Here is a 17,213-nt window from a genome sequence, read left to right on the forward strand (position 1 = left end):
AAAACCACATTTGAGAAGTTTGAAAATTGCTAGGAGAGTATAATGAATAAAATATTTTTAAAATGATTTTGGATATGAAACTGGGTTTCATAAGTAAGTATCAAAATACTACCTAGCTGATGTATCTAATTGCTTGAATATTGATGGATGGTAATGTTGCCCAGTGGCAAGGAAATATATTTGTAAAATTACATTGTGTGTAAAAGTGTTTAATCATAAGTTTATTGTGTCCATGCGTTTTCAAGCAGTGACTGAGGAATAACAATAACAACAGTGGTGTTAGAGTTGAATTAATACATGAACCCAAAACAGTTGTAATAGGGAATAATTTTTGTCTTAAACTGGACAAATGAAGTTGTGCAACTGCTGCATTTTCGTCAGATATTGTAGTCTAATGATGCATCTGTATTTGATTACTTTTCAGGTACAGGAGAAAGTGGCAAGAGCACATTTATCAAACAGATGAGAATCATCCATGGTTCTGGATACTCTGATGAGGACAAAAGGGGCTTCACAAAGCTTGTGTATCAGAATATATTCACAGCAATGCAGTCTATGATCAGAGCTATGGATACACTCAGAATCCCATACAGCTATGAACATAATAAGGTAAGCTGTCAGTTTAAATATGCATGAGAACTTTTTCCAGCTTTACTTCTGGAATCACATCAGGTGGCTTTGACTTTGTGGACCTGCTTTAGCCATTTCTGGAGAGGGAAAAGAGTGCCATACAACAGAAAACTACTCGGCACTGGTATTTCTCCATTTTGTCACAGAAGGTGGTAGAAAGGTATCTACAGCTGATATCCAGTATAGGTAGAGATGATGACTACTGTGGATGTGGTTTACCAGACCTGTTTCTCTAGCCTAGTTTGACTGTAACAGGTGATAAACCTACTTGTGCTGAATCACCACCACATTACAAGTAGGAACTATGACAAGTATTCCTCTCTCCTAATAGAAAACTAGCAAATTAGCGACTAGGGTTCTAGCCTAGTTCTCACTGATATGCTTGTTGTTCTATGTGGAAGGAATATCCTTGCATGGAAGAATTTTCAGAGCTGTGAGCTCACTGCTGCCTGAATTGGTATAGCCAAACACAGAAATGGCCCTTCAAAGTGCAGCCATTCTTGATATTGTGATGTAAGAACATGAAGTTGCCTGTTCTGCCTTTCCTGGACCATGGATGGATCCTGCTTTTGTGCAGAGTGCGCTCATTGATAACTTAACTTGGGTTGACGTAAAGCTGGACATAGAAATTGATTGGAATAGATGCATGGAGGGAAAATTTTGACTTGATTGTATTTATGCACCATGAAATTATGCAGCCTCTTTAACCTTGGGCTCCCAGATTTTGTTGGACTGCAACTCCTGTCAGCTCCAGCTGTGCTAGGGTATGCTTGGGTGTGTTTGTATGGTTTACAGTGCACACTGGAGACTTGCAGACATGAATCTTCCCCCTTGGTTCACAGCGCAATATTTATACTTTAAAAAACTTGCTCAGCGTTTTTTTCTGAGAGAGGTAGTGGAATCCTAATGTCAAAAGGTATTGGAGCTTTGTGTGCATATAATAGATAGGAAATTAATTTCTCTCATCCACGTGAAAAGGTCCGAATTTGCTAACCAGTTTTGTGCAAGAATCAATGTGAATGACATTAATATAACTGCATCACAACCCTTAGCACACGTTCAGGTATCTGTAGAGTTTTTTATTACATCAAAATGAAGTGTGGGAGAAAAATCCAATAAGAACATATGGTTTTTCTCCAATTATCAATATGTTGAAGTTAAATGGTTATCATTTAAATTCAGGTGTCTGTTGTTATACGGTTCACAATGTGTAAAACTTTAAAAATCAGTATTTTTGTGATTATAGTCAATGCTGTTATGAGCCCACTATATATATTTTTTGTGCACTTGTGTTTTCAAATATTTCAGTTTATTTTGTACTAGAGGACATCTAGTAGGGGACGTGGATCAGAAGGTTGGCAGTTCGAATCCCCGCGATGGGGTGAGCTCCCGTTGCTCGGTCCCAGCTCCTGCCAACCTAGTAGTTCAAAAGCACACCCAAAAGTGCAAGTAGATAAATAGGTACCGCTCCAGCAGGAAGGTAAACGGTGTTTCCGTGCACTGCTCTGGCTTCGCCAGAAGCGGCTTTGTCCTGCTGGCCACATGACATGGAAAAACTGTCTGTGGACAAACGCCGGCTCCCTCAGCCTGTTAAGCGAGATGAGCGCTGCATCCCCAGAGTTGTGGCAACTGGGCTTGACTGTCAGGGGTCCTTTACCTTTTTAGAGGACATCTGGTTATTCAACACATCAGTCTTGGGGTAGGTAAGGGACAGTTGAACTATTTTAATGGCTGTGTGATTTGAGCAAGTAAAAAATAATCAGAAAAAATCATAACATTCTCCTGCTATCAAACTAAAGAAAATATACTAGTGAGGTGATGCTTCTGGACAAAAGTGAGGACACAGCTGTGTAGGTGTGGTTATGAAACTTGGAATTACGATGCTCTGCCATCGTTGGCTTTAGTGGAACTATGAGTCAGTGAACACATTTGCCATGTGGAACTCAGTTTAAATCATTTGTCTTGGGTGCATATGGGGCTGTCTCAGACTTCCATGTATGCTCATGTGGATGCCCAACTTGTATGAACCAGCTTCTCTAAAAAGTGTCACCACTCCCATGGAAATTGTGGGAAGTATGTGTACAGTACAGTACTGATATTGAGGCATCAGTTCACACAAATGCTGCCTTGGTGCAGGCATGACCAGTCTGTCCAGCATGCTCATAGACCCCGCTCTAGAGGTCTGTGTGGGAAGTTTTTAATCCGTGATATTTTAAATGTATTTTAATATTTGATGGAAGCCGCCCAGAGTGGCTGGGGAGACCCAGCCAGATGGGCGGGGTACAAATAAATTATTATTATTATTATTATTATTATTATTATTATTATTATTAAGGTCACCTGAGGGTGTGAACTAGACTTCCGATACCACCTTAAGTTCTGTATTCTGATACTTTATGTCCGTAGAATTACTACCATGAAGAATGCTGTTAGGGTCTCCTGTGATCACATTAATCAAAAGCAGGACCTGAATTCACCAAGAAATGTGCTTTTGCTAAATATGTTCCAGGTGATATAAAAATGTAAATTTTACACAAAATGTTGACTGAACATCTTAGTCTATTGGATAAGCAGAGGCAAAGTTAACTTAAAACCATTTCCTTTCTGCAGCCATGTTTCTGAATCTCCTGAAAATAAACTCATAACCTGGAAAATACAGGAAAGGCACTACCTAATCTTTTGAATCTCATTTCAGGAAATTCTATCCATGCAGAGTTTCATTTTTGCTTTGAAAGCAGCAGGGTATTTTTTAGTAAGCCACTTGTTTTTCTCATCAGTTTCAAAAAATCTACAGCTCCTTTTTTAAGATTCTGCCAGGATGCTTCCTAGTACTGATAGGCTTGAAAAAGTGGCTTGGATTATTGAACATTTCCAATAAAACCAGGAATGTATCGGTGTAGTCTTAAATTAAATGTAAGCTTTAATTACTATAATAAATACATTAATTGCAGTTTACAGCTAGAACCCCTAAGTATGTTGTTGCTGTTACTACTTTATTTTAAAAGTAAAGTTTTCATGAGTCGTATTTGCAGCAGAGTCCTATGTATGCTTCCTCTGCAGTAAGTCTTGCTGTGTTCCATGGGGCTTTCTCCCAAGTAAGTAGGTTTAGGATTGCAACCTTAGGGTTGTATCCAACATTAGTCATTCTTAGAATACACCCATTGAATTAATCCAATGCTTGTTTAAAGTGAAGTGTGAACCAAGCTTGTGTTTGTATGAGGAAGGAATAGGAAACCTGTGGTCCTCCAGATGTTACTCTATTACAGCTCCTTTCCGCTGTGCAGCCAGTACCAGAAATGGTCAGGAGTGGACCACAGGTCCATTATCCCCAATAAAGAAAGAGGTAGAATGTGACTAGTTAACTAGGAGGTGTCTAACCTTTGGCTCTTGAGATGTTGCTGGACTACATCCCTGACTATTGTCCATGTTGGTTGGGACTGACAGAATGTAGAGTCCAACACCTGGAGCACCATGGATTAGCCTCCCCTGAGTTAACTGAACACTGCTGTTGGTGTTAGCGTGATGCTGGGAGAGCTTAGTGATACATGCCTTTTAGTAGAAAGATGGGACTGTTCTGATCTGCTTAGTAATCCTCATTGCCAGAGGCTAAACAGAGTCTGATGTGATATTGAAAACAGTAAAGGGGAAAGATCTGTAGCATTGCTTAAAACTGGGTCTTAATGAAGCATACAGCTACTTCTGCCTTCTCACAGACAGCCACAGTCCCCAGTGTGTTGCCCCATAGTACATGTTCTCATGGGACTGCAAATGGCTTATTTTATGGACATCTTCATTGTCTTGTGAGATGTTTGTTCATAAATGGATAAGGATGGAGCCAGAATTCTGCAAAGGCAGTAGTTTGGTTTCCATGTGTGATCAGGAATCCTGATTCCTGATCATGGTGATGCATGATCACTGCACTTCACAGGAAATGGGTGTATGTGTCCCTTATGTTATGACAGGTGGAAGAAGCAGGATGGTATCCAACTAAATAGACCACTCAGTGCAGTAACTGAAAGTACACCTTTAGGGGATCTTGCTCTCAGCATTGATTAGCTGATAAGTCCCTAGAGGGAGTCCCATTGAAGTTGTCGTCTGACCCCAGTAATTAATAGGCAGCACTGCCTTTCTGGGCAGGAAGAGTTTAGGATCCCTTGTGCCAGCTGGAGAGGGGACAACTGTTTTTGAACAAATTATATCACAAGCTCTTCCAATTTTAATAGAAGTATAGTTCACATTTGGACTAGGCTCCTTGAAGGTTATTTACTGGGTATTTTCACTGCTGCTTTTCAAGTGGTGCATTAATTTTGCTGCACTCTCTGTTTCTGGTTTAAGTTAGGCATGTTCACTTGGAGAAATACGGTAGCAGAAATTATACAAGACTCCTTCAAGGTCCACTTGGAACAGGAGCCTGTGGAATACTAAATAAGCCTTTTAACAGCTTTTCACACCTGCAGGGCTCATTTTCTAATTTCTCAGGCTGCACCCTGGACAGCTCATAGCTATGCAGAAGCAGAGCTGGTTTCCAGACCACCTTGTGCAGTTACTTTAATAATAGGTCTTTGGCAAAGAAAACCAAATAGAAACACAATTTTTGTGCATACATCATAAGGAAATATGTCTCGATAACCTACCATTTAGGGAATGGAAGTATGTGCAAGCTACCAGAAGACTAGTAACTTGTCGAAGCAGTAGGTGTTTAGATGCCTAAAATATTCAGGGCTCTCCCCTTTGCCACACAGGTGCCTCCTCTTATCATCAAGAAAACATGGATTCTATTTTCAGAAAATATATGCAGCTATATCCCTATAAATCTAATCAATTTTCATGTATGTAATTCAAACTTTGAACATGTTCTGTGATAGAGAAACCATTAGTCAGTTACCTTGCATATAATTATTTAAATATGTGCAAACAGAAAAAAATATTTCAAAAGGTATTGAAGCAAAACTAGTTTTATAGAGGACTGCTTCTTTGGCCATCATCTTCCCCATGTTTGCAAGCCATTGTCAATGACACTGAGAAGCAAAAACACACTTTTAAAGAAATGATTCTCAGAAGTTTCAGCTAATCAATGAAATGTTCCTTTTTTAATTAAACAATTTTGTGCCCTCTAAAATTATATTGGTTGCACTAAGACACCTACTGTATATTAAATAAAATAACTTCAAGGAAATCAGGATGGCAGTATGATTAAAGACACTTCTAACAATGATGTGAATTAAGTATCCTATTAAATAAAATTAAATATCAGTTCTGTTTGTTCATGCAGTGAAAAGAAACTCCAAGGAATTTTAATTGTAGGATCACTGCCAGTAAAAGTCTATTGATAGCTGATTTTGACAAAATAGTTTCATGTGTACACTCATACATGTGCTTTGGAAGTAGTTTTGTCAAGCAAAAGCCTCTTGTTAGTTGGTGAATGAAATGGTTATTGAATGAGAAGCTCATTGGAAATTAAGGAGCTGACAGTTCCGCTTGTGTGATAACTGTTTCTGTCCTGTCCACAGTGTGGTTTAAATTATAATCAGCAAATGCAACATTGACTGTCTCTTGAAGCAATATTGTTTCCCTCCCTCCAGAGGCTTCTTAAATAAGTCATTTAAAGAAAGCAAACAGCTTTGCCACATTTGTGTTTTCTCCTGTTCCTTCCCAGAAATAAATACTGTATATAGGATATGCATAGCCTGGTTTGCTCCTTGTATTCAGCCAAATTTAGAGACACATCCTCTTGCAGTCTTCCTGTAGAGCTTCCTACTTTACTTGAACATTGATGATACTGTGTGATTCAGCAATGTGTGTGGTGGCTTGCCCATAAAACAACAGTATTTATAAGGGTCCTTTACTGAAACCAGTTTGTTTCATATTATTTAGACTAAATAACCCAGTATTCACAGGATATGTGTGACTTTAATCAAGTTGTGTGTGTGGCTGTGTGTGTGCTTTTTTTTGGGGGGGGGGGTTCCTGCCTCTTCGCAAACTGTAAAGGAACAGTGTTTAGAATATACCTCAATCAGTCATGCAACCTGCTATTTTGAAGGAATGTTGTTGGCTTTCAGCACTGCCTTCAACAAGAAAAGAGACCTTGCTTATCACTCCTGTTGAAGTTCTGTGGAGAAATTTGTCCCTCTGATTTGTGTACATACTGTTACAGTTGCTTAACTGGGTGCATGCACTAGGGAAAGGCCACTCCATGTTTGCTGGCTGGTCCCCATTTTACCATCTGTTTGCTCATTTAGCCCAGAAATTTGAAGTCCTATGTTGTGTTTTGCTCCATAAAGTCATGACATGCGATTAGGTCAGCCCATGGAGGATAAGTCTGTCAATGGGAACTAGTCATCATAGCTATTTTTCTATTAACTCCTGAATTTGTTTTGCACTCATGTCCTGTTTGTGGACTTCCCATAGGCATCTGGTTGGTCCCTGTGGTAACAGGCTACCGGACTAGATAGTTGTTCCGATCCAGCAGAACTCTTCACATGTTCTTCCGCTTCATGTTTAGGGAAAAGTTTGTAGCTCAGTGGTAGAACATGTGCTTTGCATGCAGAAGTTCCCAGGTTCAATCTCTGGCATCTCCAGGTAGGGCTGGAATAGACCCTTGTCTGAAAACTGGAGCCACTGCTGGTCAGTGTAGACAGTACTGAGACAGATGGCCCATTGGGTCTTACTCATTGCAAGGCAGCTTCCACTGTCTGTTGTACTTCTTATTCATATTCAGTATAATACATAAATGGGATTTGTCAAACATTCCGTAAAGTATGAGGGTAAAAATTAAATGTAAGGAGAGTTCACGTGCTAAGAAAATACTAGGAGATCCAGATAATCATGTGAGTACAGAATGAGGTATTATTTTTTTTCTGCAAGTGCATGTTCCCAATACCATGCTCACTTGGATAACTCAAATTATATGCGGAGAGCCATCAAGGGGAATGTTGGGTAAAGGGGTACTTACTGTAATCTTTCTCCCATGGCCACATGCTCTCCTCTCCTCTCAGCGCCCCACCCCACCCACACTTTACTTTTGGTTTTGGAGACCAGCTGAGGAAAAATAAACTGTGGGGGCTCATAAGTGTCATTTGCAGGGGAGAATCAGCAACTAGTCACAAGATTAAGCATAATTTGACCACATTGTCAGGGAAATATATGGTTGCCTAGCCCATATTTCCCTCGAATTGTGTCTAGTTACTTGAGTCTGCTGCCTAGCAGTATTGTTGTGGGTTGTGCTAATTCTAGTCTAATAACCCTCCAGGATTCTCATTTAGACATTTGTAGGTCAAGTGTAAAGAGGATATCAAATGGGGTGGGGGAAATCTGCATATAGTTAAGTCATAAAATTCAATTTAAACAGTCTTATGCTCAAAACAGTCCATATCTAGTGAAGCTTCTTTGATATTGTACATACAAAAAAATTCTAATAGGATGTAATTATTACTCAGCAAGATGCTGCGGTAAACTCTTTGCATTGTGAGTGCCTTCTTTCTTCATTTCCAATCAGTAGTCATTGCTAAGCCTTTGGAAATCAGGTAGATCACTCTTTCTCATCTTCATCTGTTCTGTCTCAAACGATTGATGTGCAACAATTTTTTTGTTTGTCCAGGGAAGTAAAAGGATATCTTTTCCAAATAAGAAATAGACGTGAAAATGCAAGTGTTGTAGCATGCTGACAGTCTTTGAAACCTGTACAACTGTAACGGTGGAATAGGATATGAAAGACAATTTTTTACCGTCTAGGATCCTCAGGGTGCCCCAGGGTTCTTTCCTTATGAAAGCAGACTCCCAGTCTCCAACAGTATGTATACAGTTGGGTTGTTTATAGATACACAGGAGGCTGCCCTATACTAACCTAATTTGCAGTAAACTGAACTGAACCAAGCTACAGTTAGTAGTAAGTGAAGAGAGACAGTAACCAGGAGTCTTGAGTTCAAACCTTGCCTTGGCTCAGCACAGTGCAGCAGTAATAAGGACCAGGGAAGAGTGAAGTAGCTGTGAGCTCCTCTCTGGGAGCCCACACATTTGTGTGGTTTTGCAAACCCATAGCTTAGCTCACAGTGCTGTGCGTCCATCTACCTCAGTACTGTCTGCACTGACTGGCAGTGGCTCTCCAGGTTCTTTTCCCAGTCCTACCTGGAGATGCTGGGGACTGAAGCTGGAACTTTCTGTTTGCAAAACCTGTTCAATAAGCTTTGGACCCTTCACCCCAGAGAATGAAGATGAGGTAGGTATTGGCCATTTCTTACAGATCTGTGTGATCTGAGATAGCACAAGACTACATGTTGCCTCTCCAGGTTACATGTTAAAATAGATCTTGCTGTAAACAAACAAATGAACCTACAAAAATAACAGTAATTCACAAATAAGAAGTAACATTCTTGAGCAGAAAGACTGAACGGTTCTTTTCTCCTGACCTGCATTTTTCTATATTAACTTGAAGATGTAGTGAAAGAGTCCTCAACTCTTTCTGGAAGATTAAAGGTAAAGGTAAAGGTACCCCTGACTGTTGGGTCCAGTCGCAGACGACTCTGGGGTTGCGGCGCTCATCTCGCTCTATAGGCCGAGGGAGCCGGCGTTTGTCCGCAGACAGCTTCCGGGTCATGTGGCCAGCATGACTAAGCCGCTTCTGGCGAACCAGAGCAGCACACGGAACCGCCATTTACCTTCCTGCCGGAGCGGTACCTATTTATCTACTTGCACTTTGACGTGCTTTCGAACTGCTAGGTTAGCAGGAGCTGGAACCGAGCAACGGGAGCTCACCCCGTCGCGGCGATTCGAACTGCCGACCTTGTGATCGGCAAGCCCTAGGCTCAGTGGTTTAGACCACAGCGCCACCCACTGCTGGAAGATTAGCTTTAGGGAAATAATGCTATTTCACATTCTCTTTTCAGCAAATACGCCTTTGAACAGTGCATGACCTAAGCATAACTTTTAGTTTCTTCACAACAGTAGCCCCTGCGAAAACAGACAGAATCATCTCTTTTAGACACAATAAGAGTTTGTGTGTTTGTCAAAAACTCCAGCTTTTCTGACAGGCTTGTACTAGCTTTTAGGTCAGACAGGACAGCTGCGTTAAGAGATCTCACAGGCCTTTCCTGTCAAATATAATATGAATATATGGCAGAGGGATATAAATTTAGATCCACATGCAACAGGCCAAGTTAAGCAAGAAATAACTTGAGAGTTTGGAAAGTAGGCCCTGTTCCTTGATACAGTAATTTATACCTCTATAAAACGAGAGGCAGGTGGCAGTAAAACATTCTGGCTTGGAAATACTTTATACCCACTATTCTTATCTGCATGCGATAACTCTTGCATATGTCCAGCCAAAATAAAGCAATTTAAAGCAGTACCATTTTGTTGGCATCCGTCTGTCTCGAAAGACAATGGAGTGTGCCTCTGGGTTCAAAGTCAAATTGCTGTAGAATCACAGCTCCAACCTGTAGCTGCGGAGACTGGCACCAAAGTGACCTCTCAGGGGCTCAAGCCTGGGCATTGTGTATGGAGGTCCTGGGCTGCTCAGAAGACCCCCCCCCCCCTCTGCCTTGTTGATGTAGTTCAAAGGAAACCAGAGCAATATACTTGGCACCAACTTGGCTGCAGGAGTTGCCAGAAGGAGGTACACACAACAACACCATCCAACCATCTTAGGGACTCTACTTTGGATTTGTGCTGGGTTCTGAGGGTTTGAGACCTATCGGCTACCCTCACCTGATTTAGACAGCGGCCAGGGCCGTCTCATCCATAGGGGCTGGTGGCGCGGTGCACCAGGGCGCCGGGCCCCCCAGGGGCGCCCCCGCGAGCCCGCCGGCATACTGAGCTCCCCCTCCCCAACTCGCCCCCACCCCCACGGGCGGGTGGGCGGGCACTCGCACGCCGGCAGGCGGGCTGCAAGCCGGCCGCCCTCGCCTCCCGGAGCCCCAGCTGGAGCGCTGGAGCGGCGCGGGGCTTTGCGCGCCCTTCCAGCACTCCAGCTGGGGCTCCGGGAGGCGAGGGCGGCCGGCTTGCAGCCGGCCCGCCCACCCCTCATCCCTTGCCTGCCGGCGCGCGAGCGCCCGCTCCAACGCCACGCCCCTCATCCCCCGCTCGCCCACCCCCCCCTCCCGAGGGGCGGCCAGCGCGGGAGGGAGGCGGGCGAAGAGGCAGCAGGCCAGGGGCGCCGAGGGATCGCTGCACCACAGCGGCTGATCCCTCTAAGACGGCCCTGCCAGCGGCTGCCAGTCAGTCAAAACCATTTCCTGAGTTGTGGCCGCTGTCGCATGCTGACAACCTCTAGGATCCACAGGGGAGAGCTGAGTGCAGGGTGGGAACCAAAGGTGGATTATCTACCCCAGAAGGAGCATGCTGTGTCCCCCACCAGAGATGCTAACCTTCCCCTAACACCTCAAGCTCCCCATAGGTACCATTAATTTTAGTGATTTGACTACATGCTTTGGGATCTTGCAGTAATGTCACTAGGGAGGGAGGCTACGGCTGCACTGCTTTTCTTTAACTACACTAGAGCTGCAGTGAAGGAAATAAGTGAGCTGGAATTTGCAAATGAGAATGATAGAAGTGCATTTTCACTTTCACTTTTCTGTGCTTGGTTGCAGATGGGGCTGGGCGACATCTGGTTTTAGTGATGTATCACCAGCTAAACACTGTGATATACTGATATGTCACGATATCTGAAATAAGGAAGGAACTGTGCAGAAGCGAACAGGACATTGTCCTGGCAACTGCTACTACTTAAGGGACAAGAAGTTAGCAGCCTGTATGTGCTTGGAAGCATGTTTCTGTATGTGTGTCCCACCAAATAGCTGATTGCTGCAATTGCTGTTGTTTTGTCAGTGCTATTGCATGTGCAGCTCGATTGGGGTCAGTGTTTTTTCTTTTCTTTTCTCTACACCTCCCAACACCCTTGTTCTCTTTTTATGTAAGGTCTCCTAGAATCTAGATGAGCTCTATTCTTTGTAAGGAAACAAAAAGGTAGTGTTTTAAACAAGTTATCCAACACAGCCTTGACTGCAGGAACTGAAAATAGGAACCCTCCCCTTTTCCTCTTCTCACCTTCTTTGAATGTAATGCAAGGAACAGCTGAAGAACTTCTATCACACACAGTGGATTTAAATTATTAAAAATACATGTATACATTCCTCCAGCATTGTGAAGAGCACACGCCTCAAACCAGTTCCCGTTGACACACATGAAGAATGTTGTTCCTCCAGATTTGTAATGCTGTCAACCGTGCTGTTTTATGTGACTTGGCTAAATTCAGACTGCAAGCCCTCCTTGTATGGTTGTACCAGGGCAGGGTCTGCAGAACTAGCACATTCAGCTTCTCACAGAGGAATTAAGTAGCTCAAGAATAAATTAAGATAGCTGTTTTTATCATTATCCCACACAGTCCAATCCACACTGAGCTATGAAATCTCCCCTCCCCTTCAATTTCTCTTTCAAATACTAGGAAATGGAAAGTGGCTTATATAGGTGTCCCTAATGTAGGGTTGCCATAAGTCCGTTTCCCCCCGGACATGTCTGAGACTTCAAGGGTGAAATCACCATCTAGGGGGATTTTTTTTATAATTGCCAAAATGTCTGTTTTGGGGTGGGGGGGGGAGAAGCACACATGCGCTGCCCAGAGTGCCGGATGTCGGAGGCTCGGAGAAAGAGAGAGCTGGCTGGCAAGTGAGGTGGGGAGAGAAAGAGGGTGGCTGGGCTGCTGCTGGGGATGTGGGGGGATTGCGTGGCAAAGGGGGAGTCAGCATCACAAAGCCTGTGTGCCGCTTTGCGATACTGTACGGGGTTGCCAGAATGGCTGAGGAGGACGCAACAGGCATGCCTCCCTGCCCTGTTGCTCCTCCTCACACTCTGCCAGAGCAGAAGAGAGGTACTCAAGGGGCTAGTCCATCAAATTGCTAGTGACCATTAGGACTACTGGAATGACAAAATGATTTGCAGAGGCTGGCTGTTATATTTAGTAATTTGTTTTATCTGAAGAGTACTGCTCATAACAAGCTGAGTCCTACTACTTAAACTGCTAAATTCTACCATTTTCAATAGAAGAGGGTGGTGAAAGTTGATGCCTCTGAACATGTGCAGAGTGGCACCCTCCTACATAACTGCTGCCTGTTCATAGCCATTCTAGAGTTAGGGGGTAGGAGGATCTAGGAATGGGGAATCATTGCGTGTAGGGTATAGGGTGTGACAAAAGTATAGTCAACGTGTTGAAGCGCAAAATACTTGCCCCGGGTGCTGGCAATGCACGCTATGCCACTGGGCGAAAGCACTGTGGGGTGGGGGACGGCGGCAGTGTGTGCAAGTCTTCCTTCCTTCCTTCCTTCCTTCCTTCCTTCCTTCCTTCCTTCCTTCTCTCTTTCTCCTCCTCCTACATAAAAACTCGCCATTTTGCTTCATTGCTTTTACTTGGCTTAAAAAAAAAATATTTTGTATGCCTTCCGTCGCCCCCCAACTGCCCTGCACACACCCCAAAGAGGGGAAGATATCTGTCTCTCTCCCCCCCCCCCATTTTTTTTGTATGCAAAATTTTTGCTGCATTCCTCCCCGCTAACCTGGCATCTCCCGCTCCCCCCACCCCAGGCACCAGCAAATGTGTTGTCTTTTTTGTTCTTCAGAATATTGCAACGTTTCCCTAACAGAATTGAGACTTGTCTCCTTTCTTTCTCATCTCTCTCCCCTTCCTTCCTTCCTTCCTTCCTTCCTTCCTTCCTTTCTTTTCTAAGAATTTGAATATTTGCATTATGGTAAAGTAGTCATGAAGCTTCTAACAGTCACCAATGTCACCATGTAATTAACATTTGTACTGGAATTATAAAGCAAAGCAGTGTTAGAAACTGGGATAGAAAAACTAGGAGCCAAATGGCTCGTAGGACCAGGGTTGTGGGTGCTAAAACAGACTGTCTAGTCGCCATTGGGGGGCGACGCGACAACACTTTTTATTTATCATTTTGATAAGCATGAACTAATACACAATTCACATAAGTGACACATTGTTCATATTGCATTTTTAACAGGAATTGTTAATACATGTTTAATTTGGCATTTACAATAAAAATTTTGGTACCATACTTCAGTTTTCAAAACACTCTACTTTTTATTGTTAAACTCCTTAAACACAAGTCTTTCATTAATATATACTTCACGGCTTCGAAGCACATACATTTCAGTAATTGTTGAGTGTTAGCCAGGTGCAAAAAAAATGGCACCCAGACTTTTTGAGGTGCTCGCAAATGGAGACTCTTTAAGTACGAAATGCAACTGGTGCCCTGCTGATTCCGAACCCTGAAGCTAAGCTGCTCTTTTGCCTCCTTGTCTCTGACATTGGAGAGAGCTTTACTGGCATTAGTCCTATGTAGTGTGGTGTAGTGGTTAAGAGCGGTAGACTCGTAATCTGGTGAACCGGGTTCGATTCCCCGCTCCTCCACATGCAGCTGCTTGGTGACCTTGGGCTAGTCACACTTCTCTGAAGTCTCTCAGCCTCATTCACCTCACAGAGTGTTTGTTGTGGGGGAGGAAGGGAAAGGAGAATGTGAGCCGCTTTGAGACTCCTCCGGGTAGTGATAAAGCGGGATATCAAATCCAAACTCTTCTTCTTCTTATAATGCCAAACGCTATCCTACGTTCTCATGGCAAGATATAAACTCATTCCTTATTGGCCCCATTTCACCAAAATCATCACACATGTACTGCCATTGGCAGACTGGGAGTTCAAATCAGATGGTGTAGCATTTAGACAAGTTTATGTCTCAACATCTCCCCATTTAGAAATCAAGCCACTGAAAGCAGTACAATATATTGTGTATAACCCTCAAAAGGGGTGAACCAGAGGGTGAGGAAATCACTTTTAACAGCAATTCACTGCAGTTTTGTTTGCTGCTTGATGCTGCTAAAATTCTTCCCCACACAGAATATCCTCCTTCAGGGGCATGTACAGATTGCTGAGCAATTTTAGTTGTCTGACAGGGAATGTTCGGCCAATGATTGTTCCATAGGAAGCCAAAGAGATGCAGTACTTTTGCATCAGCAACTTTCCCCCCTACATTGCCTTGAGTTTTAAGTTAAGCACCTGCATTTGAGACTTTCTATGCTGGAAGTTTTTGTTACAGAGAAGAAAAGAAAGAGTAGTCTGCAAGAAGTTGGTCTTCAGAGCTGCATGACCAGACCCTCTGCAGGTTTGGATTGCTCTGCTAATTGCCCAGATCCCAGGACTAGCACCTTGTCCACGGAAACATATCCTGGCGCCTAGCAACGCGGATCCCTTTTAAATTTCTTCCACTTACACCAAACTCTGGGCTTTCTTTACCTAGCTAAACACTCATTACAGCTATGATATTTTTAATGTAATACTCTTTAAGATCCTATAGAAATCTTTACAAAAGGCAGTAAATATATTACAAAAAAACTCCTTTCATTTTAAAAATACATGATGATGTAGATTCCTTTCTTTAGTGTATCTCAAAATCTTTATAAGACATGGAAGTATGTCTATTAATAATATTGGATAAGCAGTAACCTACTTTTTGTGGGGAAATTAATTACCAACAATAATTGCAGGAAGGATAACATATCAGGGAGAGGAGATTACTCTTTGAGCCCAAGAAGGAATATTCCTGTTTGAAATTCTGCCACATTTAGTTGCCAAAAGTGTGAACTAATTTTCAGGCTTTATATATTCATTTCATGTGATTTATACACTGCTTGATTGTTAAAAAAACAAAACCTCAAAGTGGTTTGTATTGATTGGAGCAACATATCTGTAGGCAGGGAGGAGGAAGCGTTTTTCAGTTTGAGGGTGCTGGACGACATACTGGAGGCCACATTCCCGTAGCAGGCAGGGCCAGAGGGATAAGAAAGTAGAGCAATGGGTGTGACTCTTACCTTTGTATACAGTAGGCAACCATTTCTATTTCAACCATAGAAATGCACACACATTCTCCATGCAGGCAGGAGGCTTTATCCCAGTTCAAGATCACATTCCAGCCAGGCAAAAGCCAAAGGGGTGTGTGGAGCAGGGTCAGTGAGGCGTGGGGTCAGGGGAAAGGCCTGGAGTGCCAAATTTATGAGTGCTTGACCAGATTTGGCAGTGCTTGGAGTGGAGCACGTGGCCTTTGCCAACAGAGAGCTTATGTGTGTGTTTTTGTGTGTGCGTTTGAGTGCTTTCCCTGTCTAGGAGAGACTACTGGTTTTGTGAGGAAGGGATGTGTTTCAATAATCCATTTTAAGCAAGACACACTATTCACGCAAAACAGAGGAATGGAGTACATGGGAGACAGTTGTGGCACTTAACACATGCAGAATATGTTTCCTCTTCCCTTGTTTATTCTGCTTGGATGCTCTGCCCATGCAGTCCCAATACTTAGAACTAGGATGCAATGGGGTGTTGGCAAGATACTTGGAACGGAAGTGTTCGCAGTGTGCTTAAGTTCAGGTCGCTCACTTTTTGTGCAAAGCACCCTTTCAAAAAAGTTCCCCACAAAAGAACTTACCCTTGTGCATGAGATAAGGCCTGAGAGATACAACCCTATGCTGCACATCCCATAGTCTGAATCAGGGATGCCAACTTGAATAAAATATTGGTGGTGCAGATAAGCCCCACCCTGCATAATCAATCACATGACATGGTTCATGTACACCATTTGAATGGTAATATCCATCAACTTGGGGGGGGGGCTGCCCCCCTCAAATATTTTATTGGGATGATGACAACGAAGGGACCTCAGCCCCTAGGAGTTGGCTTCTATGGTCTGAATTCTGGTCTACTGGGTGATGTTATATATACCGGTACTGCTGGTGGTGTGGTGCAATTGGATGCTAGCTTGTACCATATCCAATATTCTGGCTTTATTTGCACATCACAGTAACCTAGACTAATCATGGTTTAGGAATACAGGCAGTGCCCTGGTGCATGTTTCCTAACTACTACTGCTCTTCTGTGCCGTGAGCAGAATAAAATAAACCAAGAAGCCTTAGCTTTGCATTATGTCTAAACCAGGGTTTGTGGTTTGTTTCTCTCTAAGAAGCCACAATAACTAGCCAACCTGAAACCATGATTTGTTGTTGGCTTGCTAATTGTGCTTCGTTATGAAAAAACAAGCCATGGTCCCTGGTTTGGATATAATATGAAGCCAAATCTTCCTGGTTTGCTCAACTCACCAATAAAGAACATAGATGACTCCTGTTGATTTTAGAGCTGTACAGCGATACTGACACGAGAGTCATAGTGGGCCTAAATGACTGCTTGTCTCAATCTTTCAAGTCAGCTAGTGGTGTAAAACAAGGCTGCATTTTAGCCCCCACCCTTTACAACTTTTACATCAACGACATAGTCCCGCATTTAGCCCAAGCTCACTTTCCCTCTTCGGTACTTAGAAACAGGAAGGTGTTCTGCCTGCTGTATGCGGACGATATAGTCCTTGTTTCTCTTTCCCGCCTGGGCCTTAAAAACCTCCTGGAGGCTCTCAGTTCATATTGTAAACAAGAAGACCTCCTGGTTAACCACTCCAAATCATGGTCTTCTGAAAATGTAGCCCCCAATGTAAACGGATCCTTGAGCACCATGATTTAGAGCAAACCCATGTTTTCAAATATCTTGG

General features: G+C 43.1%; 1 protein-coding gene across 1 annotated transcript in view; it reads left to right on the forward strand.

Annotated features, from left to right (window-relative positions):
- LOC117055240 (guanine nucleotide-binding protein G(q) subunit alpha) overlaps positions 1 to 17,213 on the forward strand; it is a 97,567-nt gene that overhangs the window by 43,925 nt on the left and 36,429 nt on the right. Inside the window, exon 2 of the mRNA XM_033164684.1 lies at positions 425 to 609. Within this exon, the coding sequence (XP_033020575.1) occupies positions 425 to 609 (185 nt within the window). The remainder of the gene's footprint in view (positions 1 to 424; positions 610 to 17,213) is intronic.

This window comes from Lacerta agilis, chromosome 11, assembly GCF_009819535.1.
Source record: "Lacerta agilis isolate rLacAgi1 chromosome 11, rLacAgi1.pri, whole genome shotgun sequence".
NCBI classification, from domain to species: Eukaryota; Metazoa; Chordata; class Lepidosauria; order Squamata; family Lacertidae; genus Lacerta; species Lacerta agilis.